Below are 25,282 nucleotides of genomic sequence, written 5' to 3'. Positions count from 1 at the left end.
ATATGCTTACATTGTACTGCCCCTAACAATGTAATTAAACATCAGGTTCTACATGAATACCTACAGTACCCACCATGTGACATTCAATTTGTGGATTTTCTGCTTAAAAAGCGACTCCTTTTCTCAGTGCTAAAAACACTTCCCTGTAACTTTCACTTCTGTCCTCTGGTGTGAGGTCCGCTGTTGATTCTGAACAAATCCTTCAGACACACCAACATTAGTTGTTTTTTTTTCTCCAAGCAGTGCTGCCACCTTCATCTCCCATCAGCTCCATTGGTTTATTTATGTTGTCTCCTAGCTTAATCATGACAATATATCAAGGGTATAAATCATAACATTATCAATTCTTCTGAGATTATGGCTTTTTAAAAACCCAGAAGGAGGAAGAATATTTGGAATGAAGCCTAGCACTTTAAGAAACAAAGGTGTCAAACTGAGGAAGCAAGGCAAGAGTATCAAGGAGAGCTTACCATGATCATATTGCACAGTATACAGCAGGATGCCTCCTGAGACAAGTTGTTACCTGCTCACATTGTCAGAGTGTGTGGTTCCCTGATTGGCTTTGTCAGTCCCCTTCGGATTCATGGAAGAAACTCATTCTCGTGAGATGGCAAGTGAGTAACAATGTGGTGTCCAGTATATGCAGAATTTGTGTTTTTGTGAAATATTAACATTTGTACTGTACATAGTTCTATATAACTACAGTACATTATCCTTTTTTGGTACAACAATGCTATTCTTTCTTCTTCAGGTGCTTGGTATTAAAAAGTTGAAGAAAATGTTAATTTCCCGCTTCAAAGTAAAAAAATAAAACTCACTTGAAGAAGGTTCCCCTGCTGTAATGGTGTGTTGTTGATTCTCTCTTCTCATTGTAGAATTTGTGAATAGTCCATCACTGGCACAAATATTGCACTGGTAAGATTAGTTAATTTTTCAGGGATGGGATAAATGTTATGTAATTCTTAATTAATCAGACATTTGTTATTTGGTTACTTCTTAAAGATCCACTGCACGCTACAGTAGGTGTGGTCCATAAAAGGCTACAAACTGGTTATGACAATATTTTTATTTACTTTGCCCCAAGCACCCAGTTCACTCTATTAATATTAATTTGTACTTCTAAGATAATCATGCAGTATAATTATTGTAATGCAATGCTTTATTACTTTAATAAGGTCTCTTAATAAAGGATTGGAGCTGTTATCAAGCAGTTACCTGTTACCAGTATTCTTAGCATACTGTAACATGCAAATTATCTTAGATTAGACTTCAGTAATTCCGTGATCAATAGTTCTAACAGAGAACAGAAGACAACAACAAAGATTATTTTACTGAGAGCTACAATTTAGACACATTTGCTAATTAGACTCAGCGGTGATATATCCTTATTAACGTAAATCAATTCAAATGAAGAAAGGTGCAATCTGCATCTTGATTGTTTCAGTTCCTAGCAGAAATTGCAGTTTACCTTGCATATTTTATTTGATTCTCATTATTCCTGATTTTCCTTCAAATGGAAAAGCTTCCTGGGTTTTGCTGACTTCAACAGTGTGTCTGTAGAAGTAAATAGTTGATATTTGTGCAGGACGGCATGCTAAATCATTCAAATGACTCTAAATAGGCCATTTGGATACCGAATTACTGAATGCGTGCACCCTGGAATTAATTAATGGGATGAAGGGAAAACATATGCTGTAGATGCATTTCAAGCACTTAAAATCAGTCAGTAACCTCAGCCAATTTATGCAGAGACGCTTTTGAAAAGATCATTTAAAAGCATACATTTTCTTCTGTTCTCATTCTGTGTATAGGCAAAGTCATGCTTATGGTTAAGGTATTCATTACTACCTTGGGGCAGTTTTTCCTCGTAGGACTAGTACTGGAACAACACAGAAATAGAAACAAATGTGCCTGATGGGTTTAATGGCTCTTGTATGACCTTTCTAATGTTCTCATCCTTCTGAATGGAAAGAAGAAAGAAAACACAATGTTTCGGCCATTTTCTTCAGGAGAGTTTTGATTATAGCTTTTTTCACTGCGTTTTGCACATGAATTTCTATATTTCATAGAGTTTCAGTAATCTTGGAATACTCTTTGCTCATGGTGTGGATTTGACACCTGTGGTATAATGACACTAATATAGCCTTATTGAAGTGAACCATGTGGATTTCAAGTGCCCAGCAGAGTCTCGTTATTTTTCTCTGTCCAGTGTTGTACAGCTCTGAACTAGTTCTTTTGGAATAGGTGGTAAATAATTTAGGAAAGTTCCATCATACTGTATAAATCAGAAGCTAAAGTAGTGACAAATAAATATGGTAAGGTATGTGATGAATGGTGACTCGGTGGTGCAGATGTTGGCTTTGCTGCATTGTAGTGATGGGGCCCTGTGTTATTGTACATGTGGTGCTATCTGTGTGGAGTTTGTATGTTCTCTTCAGCTTCATGTGGGTTTCCTCTGGGTGCTCTGGCTTCCTCCTACAGTCTAAAGGCATACTGGTAATGTACCGTAATTAGCTTTTGAGAAAATTGTTACTCTGGTGTGAAAGTGTGTGCAATGGACTGGCATCTCATTCACTGTTTACCTTGCCTTTCGCCTGTCAATCGCTGGCTATGTTTCCCCGGCTATCCTGAATTGGATGAAGTGGTTGGAAAATGGATGGATTGATGGTGATGAATGTGACTTTCATGACCGTCTGATTAAATAGAAAATGCAAAATACAAACAAAAATCCATAATTATTCTATTATTGTCACGGATGTCCAAAGGGACTAACCGTGGAGAGCAGGAGAGCGGAAAAAGACCCATATGCGTAGCGGCGAGACGAGAAAAAGGCCCGGGCTCGTAGTGCAAAGAGTTCAGGAATGCCGTATAGAAACCTATGCCCTCAGGTAGCGGACGTGGGGCGACCTGGTGCTAGGCGGGTCTCAGGACATCCGAACGTCAATGCTGAGCCCCGGCAGAGTGCAAGACCCGGAAATATATAGCCCAAGGGAAAGAGAGAGACTGGAAAGACAGCAGACCAGAAGCTAGGGACAGGACAGAGAAGGAGTGCCCTCTGGCTGCAGAGGGCGTGACAATTATTTATTATTCTATTATTTGGCTTTGTAAATTAAACACAGGAATTTACAGTACTGTATGTCAAGTGTATATTTTGTTTTTTTGTGCTTTGTTTTCTAAATAGCAGAACCACCAGAGCTGTGGAATATTCTATTAAGTCATCGTAGTGCACTTCTTCAGAAAGAACACTGAAACATAAACTAAACAACACAAGTGGAAACAACATGGAACAACATTGATCATTTAAAAATAATTCCATTTATGATGTCTGTGAATTAAAAATTTGGGTGTTACACTACGCCAATAGGTTATTTGCTGATAAAATGACTCTGATTCCCTCCATTTTTTGAACCAGAAAAAGTTCTGCATGTTTTGTTGTAGCATATCCAGTTATGAGGTGATGCTCCCATCTTGTGGCAATAGGATGCACAGCAACATCTAGTTTCAGTGATGATTTCCAAAGCCTTTGTATTTGGTATCACTTTCGTATTCATTCTGGTATAGTTCTTTTGCCATAAGACAGTATATATTAGTAACGATTCTGAGCTGACTGTAGTGTGATTATGTTTTGTAAAATGTGTAACAGAACAGAAGGAATTCATTAAGATGTCAGTCAGTTTGGTTACAGTTTTCCGTTTAAAAATTTTTTCGGATGTTTTTTTTTATTTTTATCTGGAATGAATATAGAAAAGCTTTCTTTCTGCAATATGGAGCTGCAGTACAAAACATTACTTATGTCAAATTCACTTTATACTGTATCTCAAATCATTATCTGCAATTTTGAGTGTGATTTAAAATGTGTCAAGCATTCAGCCTCTTACATTACTTGACAGATTTCAAATATTCACATATTTCATATTATTTTGATGTTTTACCATGTTGTTAGCATTTTAAATAAAGGAACAAGTAATAGGTTTATTCCATGCTGAAAGAAAGAAGAAAGAAAACACAACGTTTCGGCCGTGGCGCTTTCTTCAGGTGAAGGCTGAAGTCACCTGAAGAAGGCTCCATGGCCGAAACATTGTGTTTTCTTTCTTCTTTTTTTCAGCGTGGAATAAACCTATTACTTGTTTCTTTGCAGCCTACGCATGCTGATGCAGCTACCCACCTGAACTACTACATTTTAAATAATGTACCTTCAAATTATTTTATAAAGATTCACATTGTTTAAATTTCTGCCAACATTTCAGTACAGATTGCCATGTAAAATATTTAAGTATTTGAAATCACTATTTTCTTGTTTTGTTTTACAAATTGATCTTGGGCCCCTTGAGGTAATTAAACAGCCATGGGCAGACCTCTTAAAGTAATCTTCTTAATTTCTTAAAACTTCATTTGCAGGATTTTATTAATACAAATATGGGTCATTTAGAGTGATTGAATGGCTTCTCGTTCTGTCTTAAATGTACCAGGCCTTAATATCCACAAGGGCTCCTCTGATTGGTGGGGGAGGCAGTACGTGAAACAGTAGGCAGTTGCTTACACAAAGAGAGAGGATTAACAAAGAAAAGAAAGAAAAGGAAATCTAGTTTTGTAGAGGATGCTGATTCAAATACCCTTCCAAAAGCCTTCTAAATGAAGCAGTGGCATTGCAAGCTACCAATACTCTGATAATTATAATTTGCAAGACTGGCAACTTTAATGTTCTTTTTGTATCTATGCAGTTTACGATCAGAAATGGACACTTCTGCCTTCACTGTGACCAGTTCCAGTAAAGCCTTTTAGATAACATGCAATAGGCCCACGCTTTGTCCTTTCGTTTGTTGCGCTTCCCAGTTCTTTCAAGGGCTCACCCTAGTCACGTGGGTGGTACCCTGGAGCGGTGCAGGATGGTCGCGGAAAGAAAATGGCGGATTTTGAGGAGCTGAGGGTAGGAGAAAGTATTAAATTAATTTCGTGTTACATAGAAAGAGCGCTGAGCATCGTCGTAAAACATTGGAATGATTCGGTATACCTGTTTTGGAAACGTTACATTAGAACTGACATTTTAAGTGCAGTTTCCTAAGTGGAGACGTTAATGTCTGCCTCTTGTGTTTTGGTCGGAGGTTACGGTTTATTTGGTGTCTCGTAAAATAATTATATTATTAGGCCTGTTGAGTGTAACTTTTGAATTCTAACAGATGTGTCTTTAAGTACACATTTTCTGCTATTTGATTCACCATTGTTGTCGTAGATGTGTTTTTAGATTTTATGAACGGCATTTTTTTCCTCCAAAACATCTGGTCTAGACTGTTGTGTTGTACATATTTACAGTTTGTGCCAATTCTCGAAACCATGTAAGTAGCCTCTTCATCCGTCTTGCAGATGCATTTCTACCGATTTCGAGATCAACCGTTTTGTCACCAGAACCGTGCAATCTGTTGTGCACTCCGTGCTTCTGATTATGGTGCCCTTTATCCCTTTATTATTCCAACTTTTAACTGTTGCTTAATCTCTGTTGCAGTGTGTTTGCGACAAGGACTGCTTACAGTACGTGTGTTGTCTGCCTTGTTTTTTCTTTTCCCGTTTTTAATGGGTTTTGGAATTATTCTTAACATTTTAGATGCTATACGATCACATTTGTTAAGGAAATGTAAAGAAAAAGGATTAACAAGTAAGAACAATCAAGCATGGATCATATAATGAAGGGTCAGTCGGGGTTTTCTTACTTTTTTTCTGTGGGTTTTTCAGATGGGATTGCTTGGGAGGGACGTGGTCATCAAACCACAGTTAAGGGGAAAAAGCCGCCTCTTTGTAAAATTGATGATGGATATTATAGATGTGTATGGGTGGAGTATAAACTTCATGCGGCTCAGCGAGCAGTGCAGAGCCGGTGGAGCTCTACTGCTCAAGAGGTGACAGTCGTTTTCCCCCCACCGTGCTAATAGACAAAGTACCGTTCACTCTGCTGAATGCACTCAAAATCATGTACAGAAACCACACCTGGCTGCTTTCTAACGTCTACAGTGTGCCTTTGATGTACTTCATTTTATGAAGAATTTAAATCAGTTATTGGAGGAAATGTAAGCCTCATTCTTACAGTCATACATAAGATGGCACTGAAGCATACCTGGACTAACACAGTAAAAATAATTTAGTTGTCTGAGTATTTAATAGGAATAATTGGAGCTTTATAAGGTGCTGTAGCCGTAGAAAGTGTTTTGTACTTGTTTGTCACTTTACCCGCACATTGCTATAGTGGTGAACACTTCTAGTTCTTGAGCTCTTCAGGAGGTGGTTTAATCTCAGTTAGTTCTTTGTGATGTTTTTCTTGCCTTTCTGCTTGTGATGTAAAATGATGATAAAGGAGCCCTGTAGCACAAGAGCTATGATTATTCAACGCTTGTAGTGATGGTAGATTATCCTTTTATTATAGTGTCAATAGTATAATTTGCCCAGTGTTCTGCCTTGCTGAAGTTGTGCCGAACAAATAAACACCCGTCAAATGTTTATATTTTTTGTATTTTTTCAGAATATGGTTTCAAGTTTTCGGGTCTCAGAGCTACAGGTTTTATTGGGCTTTGCAGGACGTAACAAGAGCGGTCGCAAGCATGAACTCCTTCTGAGAGCCTTGCACTTGCTAAAGAGTGGGTGCAGTCCAGCTGTTCAGATCAAAATTAAGGAACTGTATAGACGACGTTACCCCAGAACAATCGAAAGTCTCCCCGACTTGTCTGCCCTCAAGCCCTCCGGCTTCTCCCTGAATAGTAACTCTTCCCTCGTGGACCCGGACTTGGCCGTAGCCGGTGTGCATTCTCGCGCGCCTGGCTCGATCCCGCCGCCCTCTGCAGCGCAGAGTCCTGTCCTGCTGCACGAAACGAAGCCCGGGATCGACATGCAGCAGCCGGCACCTCCCATCCCGCCTGTCCATCCTGACGTCCAGCTGAAAAGTTTGCCGTTTTACGATGTGCTGGATGTCCTGATCAAACCCTCAAGCTTGGGTAAGCATCTGTCTCTTCTTTGCTCTGCACTGTGCATGCAAAAATGATTGTAGAAAAGGACGTAGGAATACTTTATTATAAATTGGCCACTGTAATTGTAAATATAATAGAACACTTTTGGCGGTAGAGTGCTCCTTTTAAGCAAGTAATCAATCATTAATGTTTCTTATATTTAGCTCTGTTTTTCTTTGCAACGCTAATTCAGATAATGATGTTCTAGAGTAAACTGTGAACAATTTTGCTGGTTGTGGACCATTGGACATAAAGGAGCGTTATAATGATATTATCTCCCTCATCTTATTTTTGAACAATCATCATACTGAATTTTGAGGGGTCTAATCAAATTTGCAAAATGAGTGAAAGCATCTCACCACACAGTGTCTGCACTAGCAAATACATTCGAGCTATACGTCTTTCCATAAGAACAATTTCTGCAAATGCAACCAGTGGCAATTTTAAGGGTGTGACAGTCTCAACCCAACCTCAAGACACGCGTTTTATGGCTGCACTTAGAAAAGATCATGCCTGAAGATTATAGCTTTGGAATCATCATTGGGAAGGAGCAGTTGGCTTAATCTGTGGTGTAGTTTAGCACAACTTATGTATTTGTGCATTTTGCTGTAAGAATAGAAAGAAGGCCAGCATGGAGAATGACCAGTCCCAAGAGACATCAGTAGGCTTCTTTTCATAGCTTACATTTTGGTCTATCTTGTCTGAGATCCATAGCAGGCATGAGGCTAACAAGGCTAAAATGTCTCAGTAGTAGAATTGCTGGGTACATACTTTTTAAGCCATGTGTTGTGTTTGTATTATGATCTTTGCAAGATCATTCTCCGGCTTTGCTAAAGGACCACACATGAAAATAAGGAAACTGAGATGTAGTTAACAATATTGAATTAAAAAAATGCTGAGGTTGTAGTGAATTAGTTAAGGGGTAAAGGAGAAGAAAGTTTTTTTTTATTTACCAATACCATTTTTGGTATTTGTAAATAAGCTTAACTGTAAAGCACTCTCACAGTAAGATGGGGTGAACATTTCCCCTAGTGGCCCCCTGAACAAATTTCTTCCTGAATACAACACACACTGTTCTGTTGAAATTACCATTATAATTAGAAGATCTTAGGGAACACAACCGGTAACTTAAAATCTCATTTTAGGTGCCAGCAGTATTCAGCGCTTTCAGGAGAAGTACTTCATCTTTGCCCTGACACCACAACAAGTACGAGAAGTATGCATTTCCAGGTGAAAGTTATTTTCCATCCTTATTTGTAGTGATCGATGTTTTTGTTTTTGTTACACAACATATCTTTAAACTTATATTTGACTGATTTGGTTTCGGAGATAAAAATAGTAAAGGTGTACTAATTAGGTGTTGCATGGTGGTGCAGAGGTTGGTATTGCTTCCTCCAGGTACTCTGGTTTCCTCCCAAACAAGTACTGGTAGGTTAACTGGAAGCTGGGAAAATTGTCCCTGGTGTGAGTGTGTGCGTGTCTGTGTGTGTCTCTTTTCCCAGCAATGGACTGGAGTCCTCTCCAGGGTGTACCGTGCCTTGTGCCTGTTGCTTTCTGTCATTTTTGAGATATAAAATACTGCAGAATATCAATGGCATATAACAAGATGCCATTCAGTCTCTTTGATTCCTATAAGTGAAGTTCTGTGACATATTTGCTTATTGTGAGAGTCGAAGACTCCAAATGGAAAAGCGGGATGGTTGTAGGTGGCTTTTATGTTTCGTGTCCCAGAGGGAAAGGGTTAAGAAATTATTTATTTTTTGAACAGTAGCCAAAAGTGCTTTTATCATGTTAATAAAACCATTATTATTTCATGTTTTGCTTTTCAGATGGTGGTTTGTAGTTGCAAAATGTCAATTGTATGTGTTTTTTTCAGGGATTTTCTCCCTGGTGGAAGAAGAGATTATATGGTCCAAATCCAGCTGAGGTAAGTGGAGGCAGATTCCAGTTTTCTTCACCACCGGCTGTGTTCACTTGCAAAAGTGAAAAATTGCACTGTTTTGCCACGTTCCATCAGCGGTAACAATTTGCAAGTCTTCTAGAGAAAGAATACCCCCATCCACCTGTGATGGGCAATATTCCACTGTGATCAAATGCTATTAATGTGAATACTGATCCCGTTCAAAATATTAAATTAATGCAGTATAAAGAAACTGTCTTACAACTAAATATTATTCAATCTGAGCAAACATTTTTGATGCTAAAAACCACCATATACTACATTAACAATTTGGTAAATATACATGTTTTTTATTTAAAAAACATGATATGCTTCATAAACATTTAAGCTTCTGGTATACATTGTATAGGCCTATGTTTATTTAATAAATTTTGATTTTCATTAATAAGCACAAGTGCATGTAAAGAGAGGTTTAGTTATGATTGTCCCTTCAGAAAACAATGTAGTTGGATATGTATTCAGGGTCTGTAATATGTCAGTCCCAGCACAAGTCCCACCATTCAATTCTCTGGCATTTTCCAACTACCGATAAAGTCAGCCTGCAGAAGAATGAATCCGATGGTTTGGAAGTGAACATGCTTTTGTCTTCTGGTACACAGGGGGAGCTACTCACCTGTTTAAGAGCTGAGAGGGTATTGCCTGGTACAACCTTATTTTTTGGGAAGTACCAAGATGTGTGAGGTATCTTTTCTACTGCAGTGTCATGATCCTACATGGAGTGGCTCTCCATGTTAATGTGGAGTATACGTTTCATAATGAGTCACATTAATATGACATTAGAAGCTTCATCTGGTTTTCCAGAAGTACACATATTAATTATGAATTTTAGGAGACAGCACTACAGTGTGGCATAATTTTAAAATTAATTATATACAATATATTTTTAATATTAAATATATTTAAGTTTTTCCCCAGGTTAAAATTACCTGTAGTGTAGAATCATTCATTATCAGATTCTATAAGCAATTAAGCAGTAATTCCTTTCTAAAACATAGAACGTTTTGAGTATTCCTCATAAGCACAACTTACAGTATCCTATCTATAAACGTAATCCATCAGTTTTTATCTAACAACAGTTCTTTATAATTCATTCAGAATAGCTGCTTAAAAAATTCCTACTATGCCTTCTGTTAACACCACTTAATGTTAATAGAGTATGCCCTTTAATGGCATTGACATTGTAATTTATGATTATAAACCTTTTATTGTTTATTCCTTCAATTAAAGTAATCGAGTGCTTCAAAGGTGGCACAAAATGTGTATTGCAGTTTGATTCAAGATTTTTTATTTGCCATATACAACAAGTGTTTTGGAATGCTTACTCGTTCAGCTCCACCCAGTAACAGGAGAGAAAAAAAAAGGCACAAATGACAAACAGACATGGACAATAAATTTAGAGAGGATCCTCACATGTCACAGTCCGGGCAATCCCGACAGAGTAAAGAAGCACAGAGCATATGAATGTGGATGTTACAAGAAATTTGCCATCTGTGATTTGACTGTGAAGAATGAAGTATGCAGGCATTTTAAGTTAGGCTTTTGTTAAGTTTAAGTTAGGAATCACATATAAATGCTGATCTTGATAACAGATAAGCCATCATAGTGTATGAACATTTCTAAGTGAGCCACATTTGAAACTGAAACAGAAAAAATGTGACTTTCTTCAATATGAGGTTTTGTGTAGATGCAAAAAGATTTTGTCCAAAACGTAATTTGAAAACAAGGAGTATACCCTTAGAGTGCATAATTTGAAAAGACTGGATGCAAAGTCAGAACTACAGTCTTTCAGACTTGTCTTTATAATGTATCTCCTAACCTCAGCCTTGCTTGCATATTACATGTTATGTGGTTGGGGAACTGACACAGCAATTGTAAAGGAACTGTGAGACATATTGTACCAAGGTTACTAACTAAATTGAGATGAGAAACACGTACAGTGTATGGAGCAAAATGCACAGTTGAGTAAAAAATAGTAAAGTCCATTTAAATACTCCACATAACAGGTGAAGTTATTTTTTTACCACCGTGCCTGTTTTCAGTGGCTACAATAAATAAAATATAGAATTCAATAATGTATTGATCCACATCAGTGTACAGTACCTTAATTTTTACAAGCTCACGAACATGTCTTTTGGAGATTCACAAGGTTGCATTTTTACAGTGTGTCTTTTACCTTTGGCTTCAGGTTTTGCCTTGCAGAGACCAGTTGCCCTCAGGAAGACAACTATCCAAACAGTTTGTGCATAAAAGTGAATGGCAAACCCTTCCCATTACCGGTAAACATTTTTGTTTTTGTTCTTGACATTTTTACTGTTAAAGCTGACTAATATAGCAGTTGGACAAAGGAAGAAAAACATTATCTGAATTAAGATCTTATTGAGTACATCACACCCAGTGATCTTATTTTTTCTCTTTATTTGCTAGATTTACTAGATTCTTTCTCTTTATTTACCTTACTTGCTAGATGTTTGAGAACTGTGGACAGATGATTATTTTTAATAATGTTTATTTCAAAAGAGTGTTATGCTAATATCTACTTTGCAGACCGATTTACAAATATGCTTTCATTTGTTTTGCGTCTTGTAAATGCTTTGATTCATAAACTCCTATCTATAGGAAAGCGAAGTACAGTATGTCCTCTCTTTGTGTTATACATAATGTAGTTCACCTTGCATGTTCTGCTATGAGTTTGCAAATGAAAGTTTGCTTTGTCATAGGGCTATCCTCCCCCTCCTAAAAATGGAGTGGAACAGAAAAGGCAAGGCCGGCCATTAAATATTACTTCCTCGGTCAGATTATCATCCGCTGTGCCTAATCAGATTTCTGTCACATGGGCACCTGAAATTGGAAAGGTAAGCTTCTGCTTTACATTTCTAAAGCTTGACCTTTGTTGGTGAAATGTCCAACAGTCAAAAATAGTATTAAAGGGGATTTTAATGTTTTACTCGTTTGAATAAGATAAACATGCAGCTGTTCTTTTTTGTTCTGGTAGGAAGGCCACTTACAGGTTAATCGGTGCACAAAAATAAAAGGTTAAAGGTTACTACTAAGAGTAGGCTCCTTTACATCAGGTGCCATTTCTTTTTGACTGATTAAACTCCCCATTCAGTAGACTAATCAGTGGTTGTAAAAATTGCTTAGATAATCTTTGGTCTGTGTTAAATATCTCCACTATGTTGTATGTATGATGTTGGCCTTTTCCCATGTATACATTAAAAGAAATTAATGTAGCATTTGCTTAGTGTTTTAAAGTATCATCTGTTTGTGGGAATAATAATATTTAGTTCTTTTGTAAATAAACATTTTTTATAGATGTTGTTTTTCACTTGCCCCCTTGTCTTAATGTGAAGGGGGAGATTCTCAGAGAACAGGAAGGCCCATTAAGACATAATAATCAAAATCTATTATATTCGCAAAGGGGTTGCTTCAACGTCTGTGTTGTGAAGGATAATTTATTTTTCTAAAACTGTCCTGCACATCAGAGAAGCTAATAATGCCCGATGGAAATATTTTTGCCTACAGCAGCTCAAGTGCATAATTTAGGACCATGATGGTATAAAACAAAAAAATATTACTTAACTGAATATAAAAATCGGAAGGTGAATCTTGCAGCAATTTTCTAAAGGGTTCATATGAAATCTGAACCAGTCTGGTCCGAAGCAGTTGCACGACACCTTATAGCAGCCCTTAAAGAACTCAACGAGAAAGTGAGTGAAATAAGGAAGCTCTGTTATAGCAGCATGTAATCAGTGCATTTAGCTAATTACCTTATGTTTGACAACTTTATTGAGTATTTTGCAGGATGAGATTAACTTGCATCTCAAACTTTCATGAAACAAAATTCTTGTTTTCTGAAACTATTAAGTAAAAGGGGAGTGTCATTGCCCATTTGCCTTTTTGTAATATGCAACAGCTTATAATTGTTTCTCATACAGGGCTTTTTACTGCAACGTGTAGGTATATGAGTGATTAAGGAACAAGTTGAAGGTTTATTCCAGGCTGAAAAGAGCAGAAAGGAAACGCAACGTTTTGGCTGTGGAGCCTTCTTCGGGTGTCAATCTAATGCCTTTAATTTTGCACCCGAGGCATGCTGACGCAGCTACCTAATTGAATTACTATGAGTGATTAATCTTTAATTAGGTCTGTTACTACTCATTTGTTAATATTGTTGTTCTGACTCAGCAACAGCATTTCTCCTAGATGAACATATAGTACATAAAATGTCAGCGTGTATTGAAACACATTGCAATATGTGCATTTTGTCTTTTGAGTGTTTTTTTTTCTACGCAGAGTATGCTTTTTTGTTGGTTTTTTGTATCTAGTATGTCTTTTGTTTTCTGTTTTTCAGACATATTCTATGTCTGTGTACCTTGTGAGGCAGCTCACATCTTCACTGCTGCTGCAGAGGCTAAAAATGAAAGGCATTAGAAACCCTGACCATTCTAGAGCTCTAAGTAAGTGTCACACTTGTGATTTATAATCTTGTACCAGCTTAAATCGAAAACTGTGTGTAATAACATGTTCACATTGGAATGATCAGCAAACTTCAAAAGGTTGATCAAAAGATCAAAAGGTTGATCTTATACATCAAGATTTGTTCCATATGCCATGCCTATAATGTTACTTTGTCAAGTCATGTGACATGAAGAACTGAAAAGTCTGTTTGTGTTTTAGTGATTGTAGTGCTGTACCATTTTTGTATGATTTGCTATTATACTCTATTATTATACTGTTTATTATATTATCAACCTGTGGAATTTGGTTATTACTTTGTTTCATATTTGTTTGTTTCACTTAAAGGCTAAAACCTTGATGATTTAAAGAGACCTGTACAATATGCTGGATTGGAGAGTTCTGAACCCCAAAATAGTGCTGAAATGAAACATCCTATGCTTTTTTCTCTCCATGTATTAATTAAGACTTTTGATTTTTTTTTTCCTCAGTTAAAGAAAAGCTGACTGCAGACCCTGACAGTGAGATTGCCACAACCAGTTTAAGAGTCTCATTGATGTGCCCAGTAAGCTTTCTCCTATGTAGTGAATGACGTGCCAGTTTATTAAATTTCCTTCCCATCCTAAATAAGGTTTCTGACCTTTGGGTGCACACACTTTCTCTTCTCTCCTCCAGCTTGGTAAAATGCGTTTGACAGTCCCATGCCGTGCAGTTACCTGCTCGCATCTGCAGTGCTTTGATGCTGCTCTTTACCTTCAGATGAATGAGAAAAAACCAACGTGGATTTGTCCTGTTTGTGACAAGAAAGCTGCTTATGAAAGTCTGATCATTGATGGGTGAGTAGACTGAAATGACCTTGTCTGGTGACATCCAAGAAATTCCAGCTTCATCGTTTGTGGAGTCAACCGTTCCTAACTCAGTTGAAGCAACTTTCTTATTAGATTTAACACAGATGTATACACACACCGTCAGGTATTCTAAGATTTTGTTCTCTTCCTCTTCTCTTATTTTCTCTTTCAGGCTGTTCATGGAAATCCTGAATGACTGTACAGATGTGGATGAAATTAAATTCCAGGAAGATGGCAGCTGGTGTCCAATGAGACCAAAGAAAGAAACACTGAAAGTGTCCGCCCAGTGTAGCACAAAAATAGAAAGTAAGACCTTTAAAAATAACTTGTCATGTTGGGAGTGGGTTTTTTAGATTTTTTATTTCCCATGCTTTTATTCATGGGTAACAGTTGGGCTGAAGCCTGTGTTCCTGTAGAATGTTGTGTGTCAAACAAGGAAACGGGGAAGTTACTCTTACCTTTCTGGGAAGGTGTGGGAGGTTGGATGGCAGACAAGTGAATGGCAGATGACAAAGATGGATTACCGTTTCCATCATTAATGAACGTGGTAGGTTTTCCTTTGGCTGAACTTAGCTTGATCTTAAAATGTAGCATAAGTAATACTTCCTTTGAAAATAAAATATTAAGTGTTAAGAGGTGGGGCTTGGTCACATGGCTATTGCCACCATATTTCCCTGTCTTCTGGAGGTCGTCGTGCTAATAAGAAATCCACAATCAACAAGGCAGTGACATGCAGACAACAGAGCTACAGGAAAGGTCAAACACTTGATTTTAATGAAAAAAGATTCTGGGAAACAATGAAGTCAAATGGGCGCTGTGCTGGTGTAAAGTGCTGTAAGGTTTTTTGTCAAAGTACTTTTTAATTTTGTTTTGCTTAAGCCTGTGTTTTCTGAAACCGGTATAGTTTTCTGTAATATAAACAGAGAGGGCTGTTTTAAGACAGTACAAATCCTTTCTGAACTTCAGTTATTCAGATAACATAACTGATTTTTGAAGTGAGATTATCCGAGAGGTGAGTTGTAGGCAGGAAGTACAACAAGGCTCTAAGCCTGATGACGCATCAGTCTCTCTTGTGCTACTTATATGTTGACAAGGGTGGTCATACAAGCTTAAAACACACAACACCTGTTTCATCTGTGTAACCAAGACCAATGTGCAGTATTGTGGAAGCCTTGTCCAGTTTTCCTGCCTGATAGTGTTTTACTGTCTTATGAGCCAAGGTCCGGTCATGTTTAGCGTGTTATCTTTTTTTTATTTTAATCATTTAAAAGTTTGCCCCTTCACAGCTGTTTTTATTTTGTAAACGCCTCTTATGAAATAGTTTCCTTTTATATACAAAGAACTTTAAGAGTTGGAAATGAAGGGAAGTCATCTTTCTTGTTTGGTTGCTAGTAGCATATTCACCTAGACATCTTTTCTAGACACTTCTAGAAGCAAACTATGCAAGCAGCTTCAAGAACTAGGGATTTTATTTCAGTCCAACAGCCCTTGATAAAGAGCTGCCCTGTGTTTTCAGTCTTCAGTCTGTAATGTACCCAAATGCATATGGATTTGTTTCACAATTTCTTAACCTTTTTTTATTCTTTTCTCCAAGGCAAAGGAGATGTCCTTAAGTTAATATGACTGTGTAAAATATTTCTTAAATGTCAGGAAATAAGATTGACACTGTTTTTTATTCCAGAGCAGTATTTACTTCTAACATGTTGAATACTGTATATAATTGTATCTTCATCATTATATGATAACAAATATTCTTTTAGCATAAAACAGACCCCTCATCACCTCAGCTGTTATCTTCTCCCCTTAATTATCCATCTATCAAGTCAGAGGGTTTCTTTAAAGTCTTAATGTGTCATATCACACTTTTTACATGTAGTGGTATGTGCTACCTTAGCTTGTTAGCCTAGCTGGCCAAAGAAGTTTGGCAAGCTTACTTAAATGACCAATCCTTTCTTAATTCCTAATGTTTATGATGTGAGTACTTTTTTAGTTTAGATTTAGTATTTGAAATTAAATATAAGACCTGGTTTCCTGCCTGAATCTGTTTAAAGATTGATGCAAAATGTAATATTTTCTAACCATTGGGAGAAATTCGTTTTAAGAACCTGTTTGACTATCCTAGATACTTTATGTATGACATTTTTCATTTTGTAAAGTATCAAAATGGATATATAGCATTGGTTACAGATGATTGATCAATTCTAAAGGTTGCTGGTTTATGCAGTCTTTCTGTCACGTTGTTAAAAATGAGCAAATTTCCCACCCGACGCATACTGTCTGTACTCTCATAAGATGAATTCCTGTGAGAAACAGTGAGATAATAGTGTTATCTCTGCTGTGCGACAAAGATTTCATCAGTAGTTTTTGAAGTAGAGGAAAACGCTACAGGCTTACATACAGGCAGCTTTTCAGGATCATTTCTAGTCAGTCTCACAGAGACACATTGGAATGATCTTTTTCAAAATGTTTGCAGGTTCAAGTCTTGTCAACAGGCCTTGTGCAGTGATGCCAGCCAGTGACCCCAGCAGTTTGAAGAAGGCAGACATAATTGATCTCACTATAGAGAGTTCCTCTGAAGGTGAAGAAGAGGAAGAGGAGATACCACCACTCAAGAAACGCTGTCTGTACATGTCTAAGCCTGAGGAAGTGCATGGAAAAGGGTCAGTAATAATATAAAGGGCATTGTGCTTTCCTTTTTTTGGTTTGAAAGCAGAAGATAATGCATTAGATCAAACAATAGGAAGATGTAACCATCTACAATCTCCATTGTTGACATATACTTATTTAATTTTTAAATAGCAGTGTTAGTTTAGTACTTTAAATTTAGGTTACTTGCAACGCAACATGCTAGTCTATGTGAATTTTATTTTATTTTTCTTTGTAATTTAGTTCATTTAATTATGAAATTAGTATTTTAATTTACAGCATGGAGAAAGGCTGACATTTTTACAGTAGAGAATTTACTGGAGCAGTCCTGAGTGAAGTGCTTCAGGGTACCTTTCTTACATATGCAGTCTCTTACCTACTCAAGAGCCCTAACAGCAAGTCCACGCTGTGGAGTAACACATTGTGCTACTTTCAGATAAAATGGGTGACATCAGTTTTCCATAAAACATCTTTGGATTTTTTTTGATGTTTGCTTTGCAGGGTCTTAACTTACCAGCCTTCAACTGTGCGAGTGCCAAATGTCCAAACCGTGGAAACATCATACATAACTTCTCCACTAGCTGATTATGCAGTTCCATTCCATCACTCAACCTTATCTACAATTTCAGCAGACATGCAAAGTAAGAATTTCTATTCTTACATTTTCATTCTCATATTTAGTGAGATTAAAATCATTTTTTGTTGCTAAATAGTGCTGTCTGTAAGTATTTTGACAGTGACACAATTTATGCTGTTTTAGCTTTGTACTCCAGCACATTGGATCTGAAATGAAACGATGACTATGAGGTTAATGTGCAGAATGTCAGCTTTAATTCAAGGTTATTTACGTCTATATTGGCTAAACCAAATAGGAATCACAGCCCTTTTTATACATAGCTCTCTCATTTTTAGGGGACCAAAAGTAATTGCACACATTAACATAATCTTAAATAAACTTGTCATGTTCAGTACTTGGTTGCAAATCCTTTGCAATCGATGACTGCTTGAAGTCTGCGACCCATAGACATCACCAGACACTGGGTATCTTCCCTGGTGATGCTCTGCCAGGCCTGTAATACAGCCATTTTCAGTTCCTGCTTGTTTCAGGGACTTTTTGCCTTTAGTCTTGTCTTGTCTTCAGTAAGTGAAATAGATGCTCAGTGGGATTCAGGTCGGGTGATTGACTTGGCCAGTCAAGAACATTCCACTTTTTGGCTCTGAAAAACACCATAGTTGCTTTAGCTGTATGGTTGGGGTCATTGTCCTGCTGCAAGGTGCCATCCAATGAGTTTTCAGAGTTCATCCTGCTGCTGCCGTCAGCAGTCACATCATCAATAATGACAAGTGAGCCAGTTCCACTGGCAGCCATACATGCCCAAGCCATGACACTACCTCCAGCATGTTTCACAGATGAGGTGGTATGCTTTGGATTGTGAGCAGTTCCTTTTTTCCTCCACACTTTCCTCTTTCCATCACTCTGGTACTGGTTAAGACTTTGTCCCAGAACTCTACAGGCTTTTTTCTGTACTTTTTAGCAAACTGAAACCAGGCCTTTCTGTTCTTGAGGCCTACCAGTGGTTTGCATCTTGTGGTGAACCCTCTGACCTATGCTGGTGTATTCTTCTCTTTATGGTTGTCTTTGACAGATCTATGCCTACATCCTGGAGAGTGTTCTTGATCTGTTCAACAGTGGAAAAGGTGTTTATCTTCACGATTGAAAGTATTCTTTGGTCATCCACTACTGTGATCTTCCATGTGTAGTGGTTTGATGGGTTTACTGAGACAATTATCAATTGTAGCAGTTATCACAAGGTTGTTCGTTGGGGCTTTTAGAAAATCAATCGTCAGAACAACTAACAACGCACACACACGGGTTCAATACACGAGATACATTTATTAATATAAACTGTGCACCAAACATATACTAGTCTGCCTGGATACGAGCGGCAGACCTTACTGTGAGGGTTATCAATATACAAGGTATATAATCTCGAAGAGATGCAAACACAAAGAGATACACAACAGAGAATATATGTCAATATATATCGTTCGGTTACCAAATCGCTAATCAGTGTTATTACCCACTGTTACTCTAAACTCGGTAGTAAATACATTACTCATGAATTAAATTGATAACAACTTGTGTTGAGGTACAATTAAATTCTCGAGACGCAATGTAGAACATGGGGTTTACTTATCCACTGTGTTTGGATTTGGAATTTCCCGGCACGAACACCAAACCAGCTGACAGGCTCTGTTGCAGCCTCTGTTGCAGCGGTTGTCCAATGGGCGTTGTGTCGGCGTCCTCTGGCTACCGGCCAACCAGTCGAGGTGCAGCTCGGAGTAGGACGGGCGGAGGAATCTGACTGCGGCGCGCAGGGCAGTAGTTGCTCCGAGGGGATCTACCAGCAGTCCGGCTGGCTAGTAGAAAGTCTCTATGCACAGAGTGTGACCGCGAGTCCTCACAAGTCACTCTTTTGCCTGGGAAGAAACTGGTTCGTTCCCGGTCCAGCGCTGCTTCTGAATAAGCTATTCAGGTTGTCGACGAGGGTCCAACTGTAGGCTGCCGTTTATCAAGCGGAGCATTCACGTTGGTAGAATTCTGAGTACGTACGGGATCCTCGGCCTCGCGCTTAGAACAAAGTCCAAGTCCTTTTGCAGACAACAGCAGTTGTCACGTGATTGTCTCTGAGGATGCGCGAAAATGGCCAAGGAGAGCCCAGAACTGAGCTTGCGCTCCCTTTTTGATCAAGACCCAGATGTGTGCTGATTGGTTGAGAGTTTGGCGGGCATTGGAGACCCACGTGGTATTACCAGTCCCTGATTGGTTGGTCAAGGTGAGATATAAGTCACTTACTCTTGACACTTAGAAATGCAGTCCAGATGTCCATTCGGCACTCCCTAGACTGATAGGCGCCAGTGGATGACCATTGATCATGATAGCCAGGCTTAGCTAATGGCATCCCCGTCTGGGAGCTTGCTTCTTATCAAAAGAAAAACATCTTAAATCAGCTTGCATGAATTCTTTCTCTGTGGTTGCACCACAGAGATGGAGGGTGAGATGGGGCCTCCTTTAGGAGCATACCAACGCTTAACTCTGTCTTATTAACAAGCATTGCCGCTACACATGGCTTACCAGGTCATTTGCTATTGCTAAGCTCACCAGTGTGTTCTTTTTAACAATGTACCAAACAGTTGATTTTGACACATCTAATGTTTTGGCTAGCTTCACGATGGCCCGCTTTACTGGCATTGACACTTCTTTGGTCCTCATGTTGAGAGACAGCAGCAACAGACTCCAGATCCAAATGCCACATCTAGAATCAACTCTAGACCTTTTGTTAGCTCTCTTGTGCATGAACTAACGATGCAACGACACACAGCTGGCCAAGAAACAACTGAGCAACCAATTGTCCACTTACTTTTGGTCCTCTAAAATGGGAGGACTATGTATAAAAAAGGCTGTGATTCCTATATGGTTCACCCAATATAGATGTAAATACCCTTGAATTAAATCTGACATTCTGCACTTTAACCTCATAGTCATTGCTTCATTTCAAATCCAATGTGCTGGAGTACAGAGCCAAAACAACACAAATTGTCACTGTCGAAATACTTAGAGTGCAATTACAGACTCTATATCTGTTATTTAAATATACTGATTTTTTCTTTTTCACATGGGTGAAATGTGGTTAATTTCAAAGAACTACAGTGATCTCTGCTATTATGCGAGTTTCCAAAACAGAAATTGCCTCATACACGATTGGTAAATAGGGGAAAGATGTCTTACATGAGAAAGTTGTCTTATATGCGATTTCCTCCCTTACATGTTTGTTTTGCGTTGTGGAATAACACAGTTGAAGGTGGCGGTCCGCGGAGGTATACACATGATGCTCAGTTGTCCCACGTGCTTTGTTTTGGAAGTGCTAATTGGGAGGTGCTCCTAAATTTTCGTGCTGTTTTCCCTAAGTCTTCTGCATTGCCGTAAATATTAGTGGACAAGGTGACAAGAAATGTGTCTAAGAAGCATGCTGGTGATAAAATTTCAGGTTGTGAACTTTTTTTCAAGGTAAAGTCCTAAATGTACTGTAGTATTTCTTTATTATGAATTTAATGTGTTTAAACTGTGCTAAAAGTTTTATTAGGATAATTATTACATTTGGTAAAGCTTTGGTTAGACATTTGGTTAGGTTTTGAATGGTCTGCCCCTAACCCTATTTTTCCCATAAGCCCTGTTATTTTTATTGCACGATTTTGCATAACACAAGGTTTTACAGGAATGCATCTATCGCGTTATAGCAGAGATACCTGTATATGGCTTTGCTCTTGACAACATTTTCCATTTCACATATTACCACCGTGGATTGTGGATTTTTACAGTATTTTTTGTGCTGTTTTCTGATTAATTTCTCCAATTTACCTTTTAGGTCTAGGTTTATTCTCATTGATACAAGGAGACCCTCAGGTATGTTTTCTTATTGTTCTTTACAGATTAAAATGTTACACATCTTACCTATATTTGGGTTCAATGCATTTTCATTAGCAGAAAGTCAAGTATATGCAAGCAAAATGTTTATAGTAAGTAAAGTAATTTAGGGCTTTTTTCCTTATCATTTTTCTGACATATGGCTGAGTCTAGAATGGCCATGTGTGATTATATTACATACATTTAATTGACAGAATCCCTGCTGAAAACAAATGTTGCCTTTCACAGATGTCAGGGCAACCTTCTTGAGTTAAAATTACAATTTATAAACTTCTGATCTCATATTGCAACTTTATATCTCACAATTGCGACTTTTTATTTCACATTAGCGACTTCAAAATGGCCCTACATTTCATTGTCTGTAATTTTGTTATTGTAACGGATTCGGGTTCTAGGGCTTGTGCCCTCGCCGTTCCCACCCTAGTTCATGCCTCACTACATTGGATCGAACCCGGGTCTTGCTAGCTGAGCTAAAGAAGACTTTCTTTAGCCCCGGCGGCCAGCATCCCTGTTATGCGCAGGGGAGGTCTGTGCGGTCACCGCACTGCAACCAGATCGTACAACCTGTATGTCGGCCGTTCCGTTACACTATATTCATAAATCGTACAGGATCATAGGATCTATAGGCCTGAAGACTTGTCTTGTACAGCGCCCTGATAAAAATCAAATTAATTACACTAGTTTTTATGGAATCCCATTTCCGCCAGGGAGGCTTCCATAGTACCTGGATGGAATAGTGGACGGTGGGCTTTTTAAAAAAGTTCTTATTTAAACACCAGAAATAAGGAGACAGAATATGAAAAAAGATACAGAAATAGACACTTCACATCCAGAGGAATTCACAGTTATAAAAGCTGAAACTTTTTACATATTTCCATTGTATGTCTTGCCTTTTAATTCTTTAAATTTCTAATAGAATTTAGGTAAAAAATTATTGTTTTCCTTGGGAGCGGCGAGGGCGCAAGCCCTAGAATCCGAATCCGTTACAATAACAAAATGACAGACAATGAAATGTGGGCCATTTCGAAGTCACAATTCTGAGTTTTGAAGTCGTAATCTGAGTTTTTAAGTCGCAATTGCGAGATATCATAGCGCATTTTTTTTTTACTCCCTGGCGGAAACGGGCTTCCATAGATATCGGTTCGGCTGCTGCTGTGTGTTTATTTCGGAAGGAGAATCCCCGACCAAACAGGATCAGCTGGAAGGAGAGTTAGTCATTTCTATGCTGATGATGCTCAAATCTACATCCATATTAAACCTGACACTGAAGTGGATGTCTCTAACTGTATCTCTGATGTAAAAACCTCAATGACTCAGAATTTTGTGGATGGATTCTGTGGATGGGACTGTACTTGAATTTCAATAAATTGAAGACCTTGGGGGTGATATTTTCACCCTAAAGCACTGCAGTGGCTCCACACTAGATTCCCAGGCCAAGAATAGTGAAAGTCCTAGACTTCTTCACCTAAAATAATATGGAATAATCTGCAAGTAGTGCTGATAAAGGTGCATGAAAGCACTAAAAAATGAATTTTTTCATAATTTTTAAGTAACATCTTTCTTCAGTACTACAAAGTTTGCAGCATATCATACATTCTCTATGAGAATCCTACCCACCAGACTACCTCCCAAGTTGTTTATACCAGAAATAGATATTAGCTTTACATTTTCAGGTTTTTGGACATGCTGTCAACTTTGAAAATGAAGCATGTGCCAAGCACAGTTCATCAAAAGTAATGTAGTTTGTTGTAATGGACTTAAGTTATGTACCACCATGAAGTTGGAGGTTACATACTGTAACCATTTCACCAGTAATTTTAGCTGGTTGCTTGTTTTGAAACTGCCTGTTTTGTAGATTTATGTTAGGTTATTTGAATGTTTTTACTGATTTCAGCACTGAGAAAAGCAAAATTGACCAGAATAATTTAGCTTGTGGTTTCCAGTCTGTGAATGTTAGATTTTTTTTAAATTAAAACACCCAACGAATTTATATACATTCAAATATGAAAATATAATGTGTGCGATTATTTTTTAGAAACTGCTTGATACTGTATTTAATAAAGGTTAAATTTAAAAGTTGTTGGTGTTGTATTTGGACTTTCTTTTCACAGGGGTTTCTGTTTTCATGTTGGCATTTTTTTTTCTCGACTCTTTTGTATACTTGAAAATGGATTCCTGAATGATATTTTACATAATAAGCAGTTTTGTAGCACCTGCTACAAATTAGTTTATTCTACCATAATTATCTTGTCAGTATCTAAAATCTCACCAAATCACTATTTTCTCAAAAGCTTCAGAATATTTTTGCAGTATATAAACTTTTTCCTGCCTGTCTGGTGAAGGTAACGAATGTTTATTATTTCTTATGTGGTCATTTCTTTCTTAGTATTGCTATGTCCCCATGATGGTATTTTAATTAATTGTATAATTATTTGAGTCTTGTAATAACTTTGAACATAGCTTTGTGTTTGTGAATATTAATTTGGTGTTTTAAAGAGGTTTGAGGTGGCATGTCCTTTGAAAAGATGTTCTAGAAATAATCTGTAATCCCAGTTCAATTTTTCAGAAGCAATATGTTGTTACTAAGGCGTTTTTACGTGCTTTGTGTCCACTGCAGTATCGCACTCCGATGTTCCTGGACAACCTCCCCAGCACCTTACAGCAACAAGCAACAAGCGGAGGCCTGATTTCCACAAGCAGCCATTATGAGAGCAGCAGTCACAGCAGTGGCTCTGCCAGGAACGAAACTGGAGTCATTACAGGAGGCGGGGGGACCAGCATTCCAGATATCATTTCCCTGGATTAAAGAATATAGACTTCAAACCTTTTCTTCATACACAGCAGAAGACAGCGTGAAATACAGCGTGTACTGAACTGAACCGTTTTTAAGCCATTCAAAATTTAAATCCTTTGGTTCTTTTTTAAAAAAAAAACTCTGCACATTGCCTTTGACTCAATGAAGTGGACTTTCAAAACCCATTCAGATGGAAAAAAGGACAGACTCCGTGAATGGGAACTATTGATGTGTAAATGTGTTTTGAAGGCCGATGCTCCGATTAAGTTGTATAAAGCATTCAGAGGCAGCTCAACTTTATAATAGCTGACTTCATGCGGTGCATTTTTTCCTTATGTTCTGATTGTTACATATAGCAATAAACTAAGCCTTCCATAATAATGCTTCAGATGTGGTCAGCCATTTTATGTAAAAAGCAATAGCTGTGTTGTGATGTTTTAATCACCTGCAAAGAATAGTTGTAAGGTATTTTATTAGTGATTGTACCCACAGTACTTAAGAAATAACAGTTCACATCTTACACTTACATTTTTTATGTTCCTTAAATGTGGTCTGATATTTGTGGTTCTAAGCATTATTCCAGTTATTTTTAAAGTATTGGATTGTCTAATGAGTCTTATGGGTCACAGAATATAAGCATCTGCCATATTTCACTAAGCTTTAATATGTGGCTGAAGATAAATCATAGCATGTGTAGTCAAATTATAGAGCAGTATAGTTGTGTAGTTACAGGTCGTACACATTTTTCCAAACTTCCCCAAAAAAACATTTAAAAACAATGAGTTGGAAAATATATATACAACATTGTAAATTTTTATGTTGCATGCGGCACTAATAACTTCAAATTCTACATGGATCGCTCCAGGATCTTTTATCTAAAATAATCCTACTGTAAATCCTTTTTACCATCTTAGAGCTTTATCAGCACACTACAGAGACTTGGTTGATACAGAAGAATGTTTCTGGCCACTTGGACCAGTTACCCACCCTCTTTATTTATATCCAAAAAAGGATTTTGTGTAAATTAACAGACTGCTGTGTAAAAGTATTCAAAGAGCAGGTTTTTTTATAAAAAGCACATTTGGGAATATCTGCCTACCAAACGCA

At 37.8% G+C, this 25,282-nt stretch overlaps 1 protein-coding gene across 4 annotated transcripts; it reads left to right on the top strand.

Annotated features, from left to right (window-relative positions):
* The first annotated feature begins 4,868 nt into the window (after positions 1–4,868).
* Positions 4,869–24,553, top strand: pias2 (protein inhibitor of activated STAT, 2). Of its 4 annotated transcripts, XM_088910931.1 has the most exons (15): positions 4,869–4,927; positions 5,600–5,685; positions 6,509–6,977; positions 8,135–8,219; positions 8,866–8,916; positions 11,135–11,225; positions 11,667–11,801; positions 13,298–13,403; positions 13,893–13,966; positions 14,077–14,237; positions 14,422–14,555; positions 16,723–16,909; positions 17,397–17,536; positions 21,323–21,360; positions 23,999–24,553. In XM_088910931.1, exons 3-15 carry the CDS (start codon positions 6,512–6,514, stop codon positions 24,185–24,187), a joined length of 1,857 nt encoding a protein of 618 aa, XP_088767057.1. In that variant the 5' UTR covers positions 4,869–4,927; positions 5,600–5,685; positions 6,509–6,511; the 3' UTR covers positions 24,188–24,553. The 4 variants fall into 4 exon arrangements, with proteins under 4 accessions (XP_088767057.1, XP_088767056.1, XP_088767058.1 ...); XM_088910930.1 differs by lacking the exon at positions 5,600–5,685 and having other exon boundaries at positions 4,878–4,927; XM_088910932.1 differs by lacking the exons at positions 4,869–4,927; positions 5,600–5,685 and adding an exon at positions 5,263–5,333.
* Positions 24,554–25,282: the final 729 nt, after the last annotated feature.

Source organism: Atractosteus spatula, chromosome 3 (assembly GCF_055471065.1).
Source record: "Atractosteus spatula isolate fAtrSpa1 chromosome 3, fAtrSpa1.hap1, whole genome shotgun sequence".
In the NCBI taxonomy this organism is placed as follows: domain Eukaryota; kingdom Metazoa; phylum Chordata; class Actinopteri; order Semionotiformes; family Lepisosteidae; genus Atractosteus; species Atractosteus spatula.
Note: the sequence above shows the minus strand (reverse complement) of the source record. Positions and strands in the feature narration are given on the sequence as shown.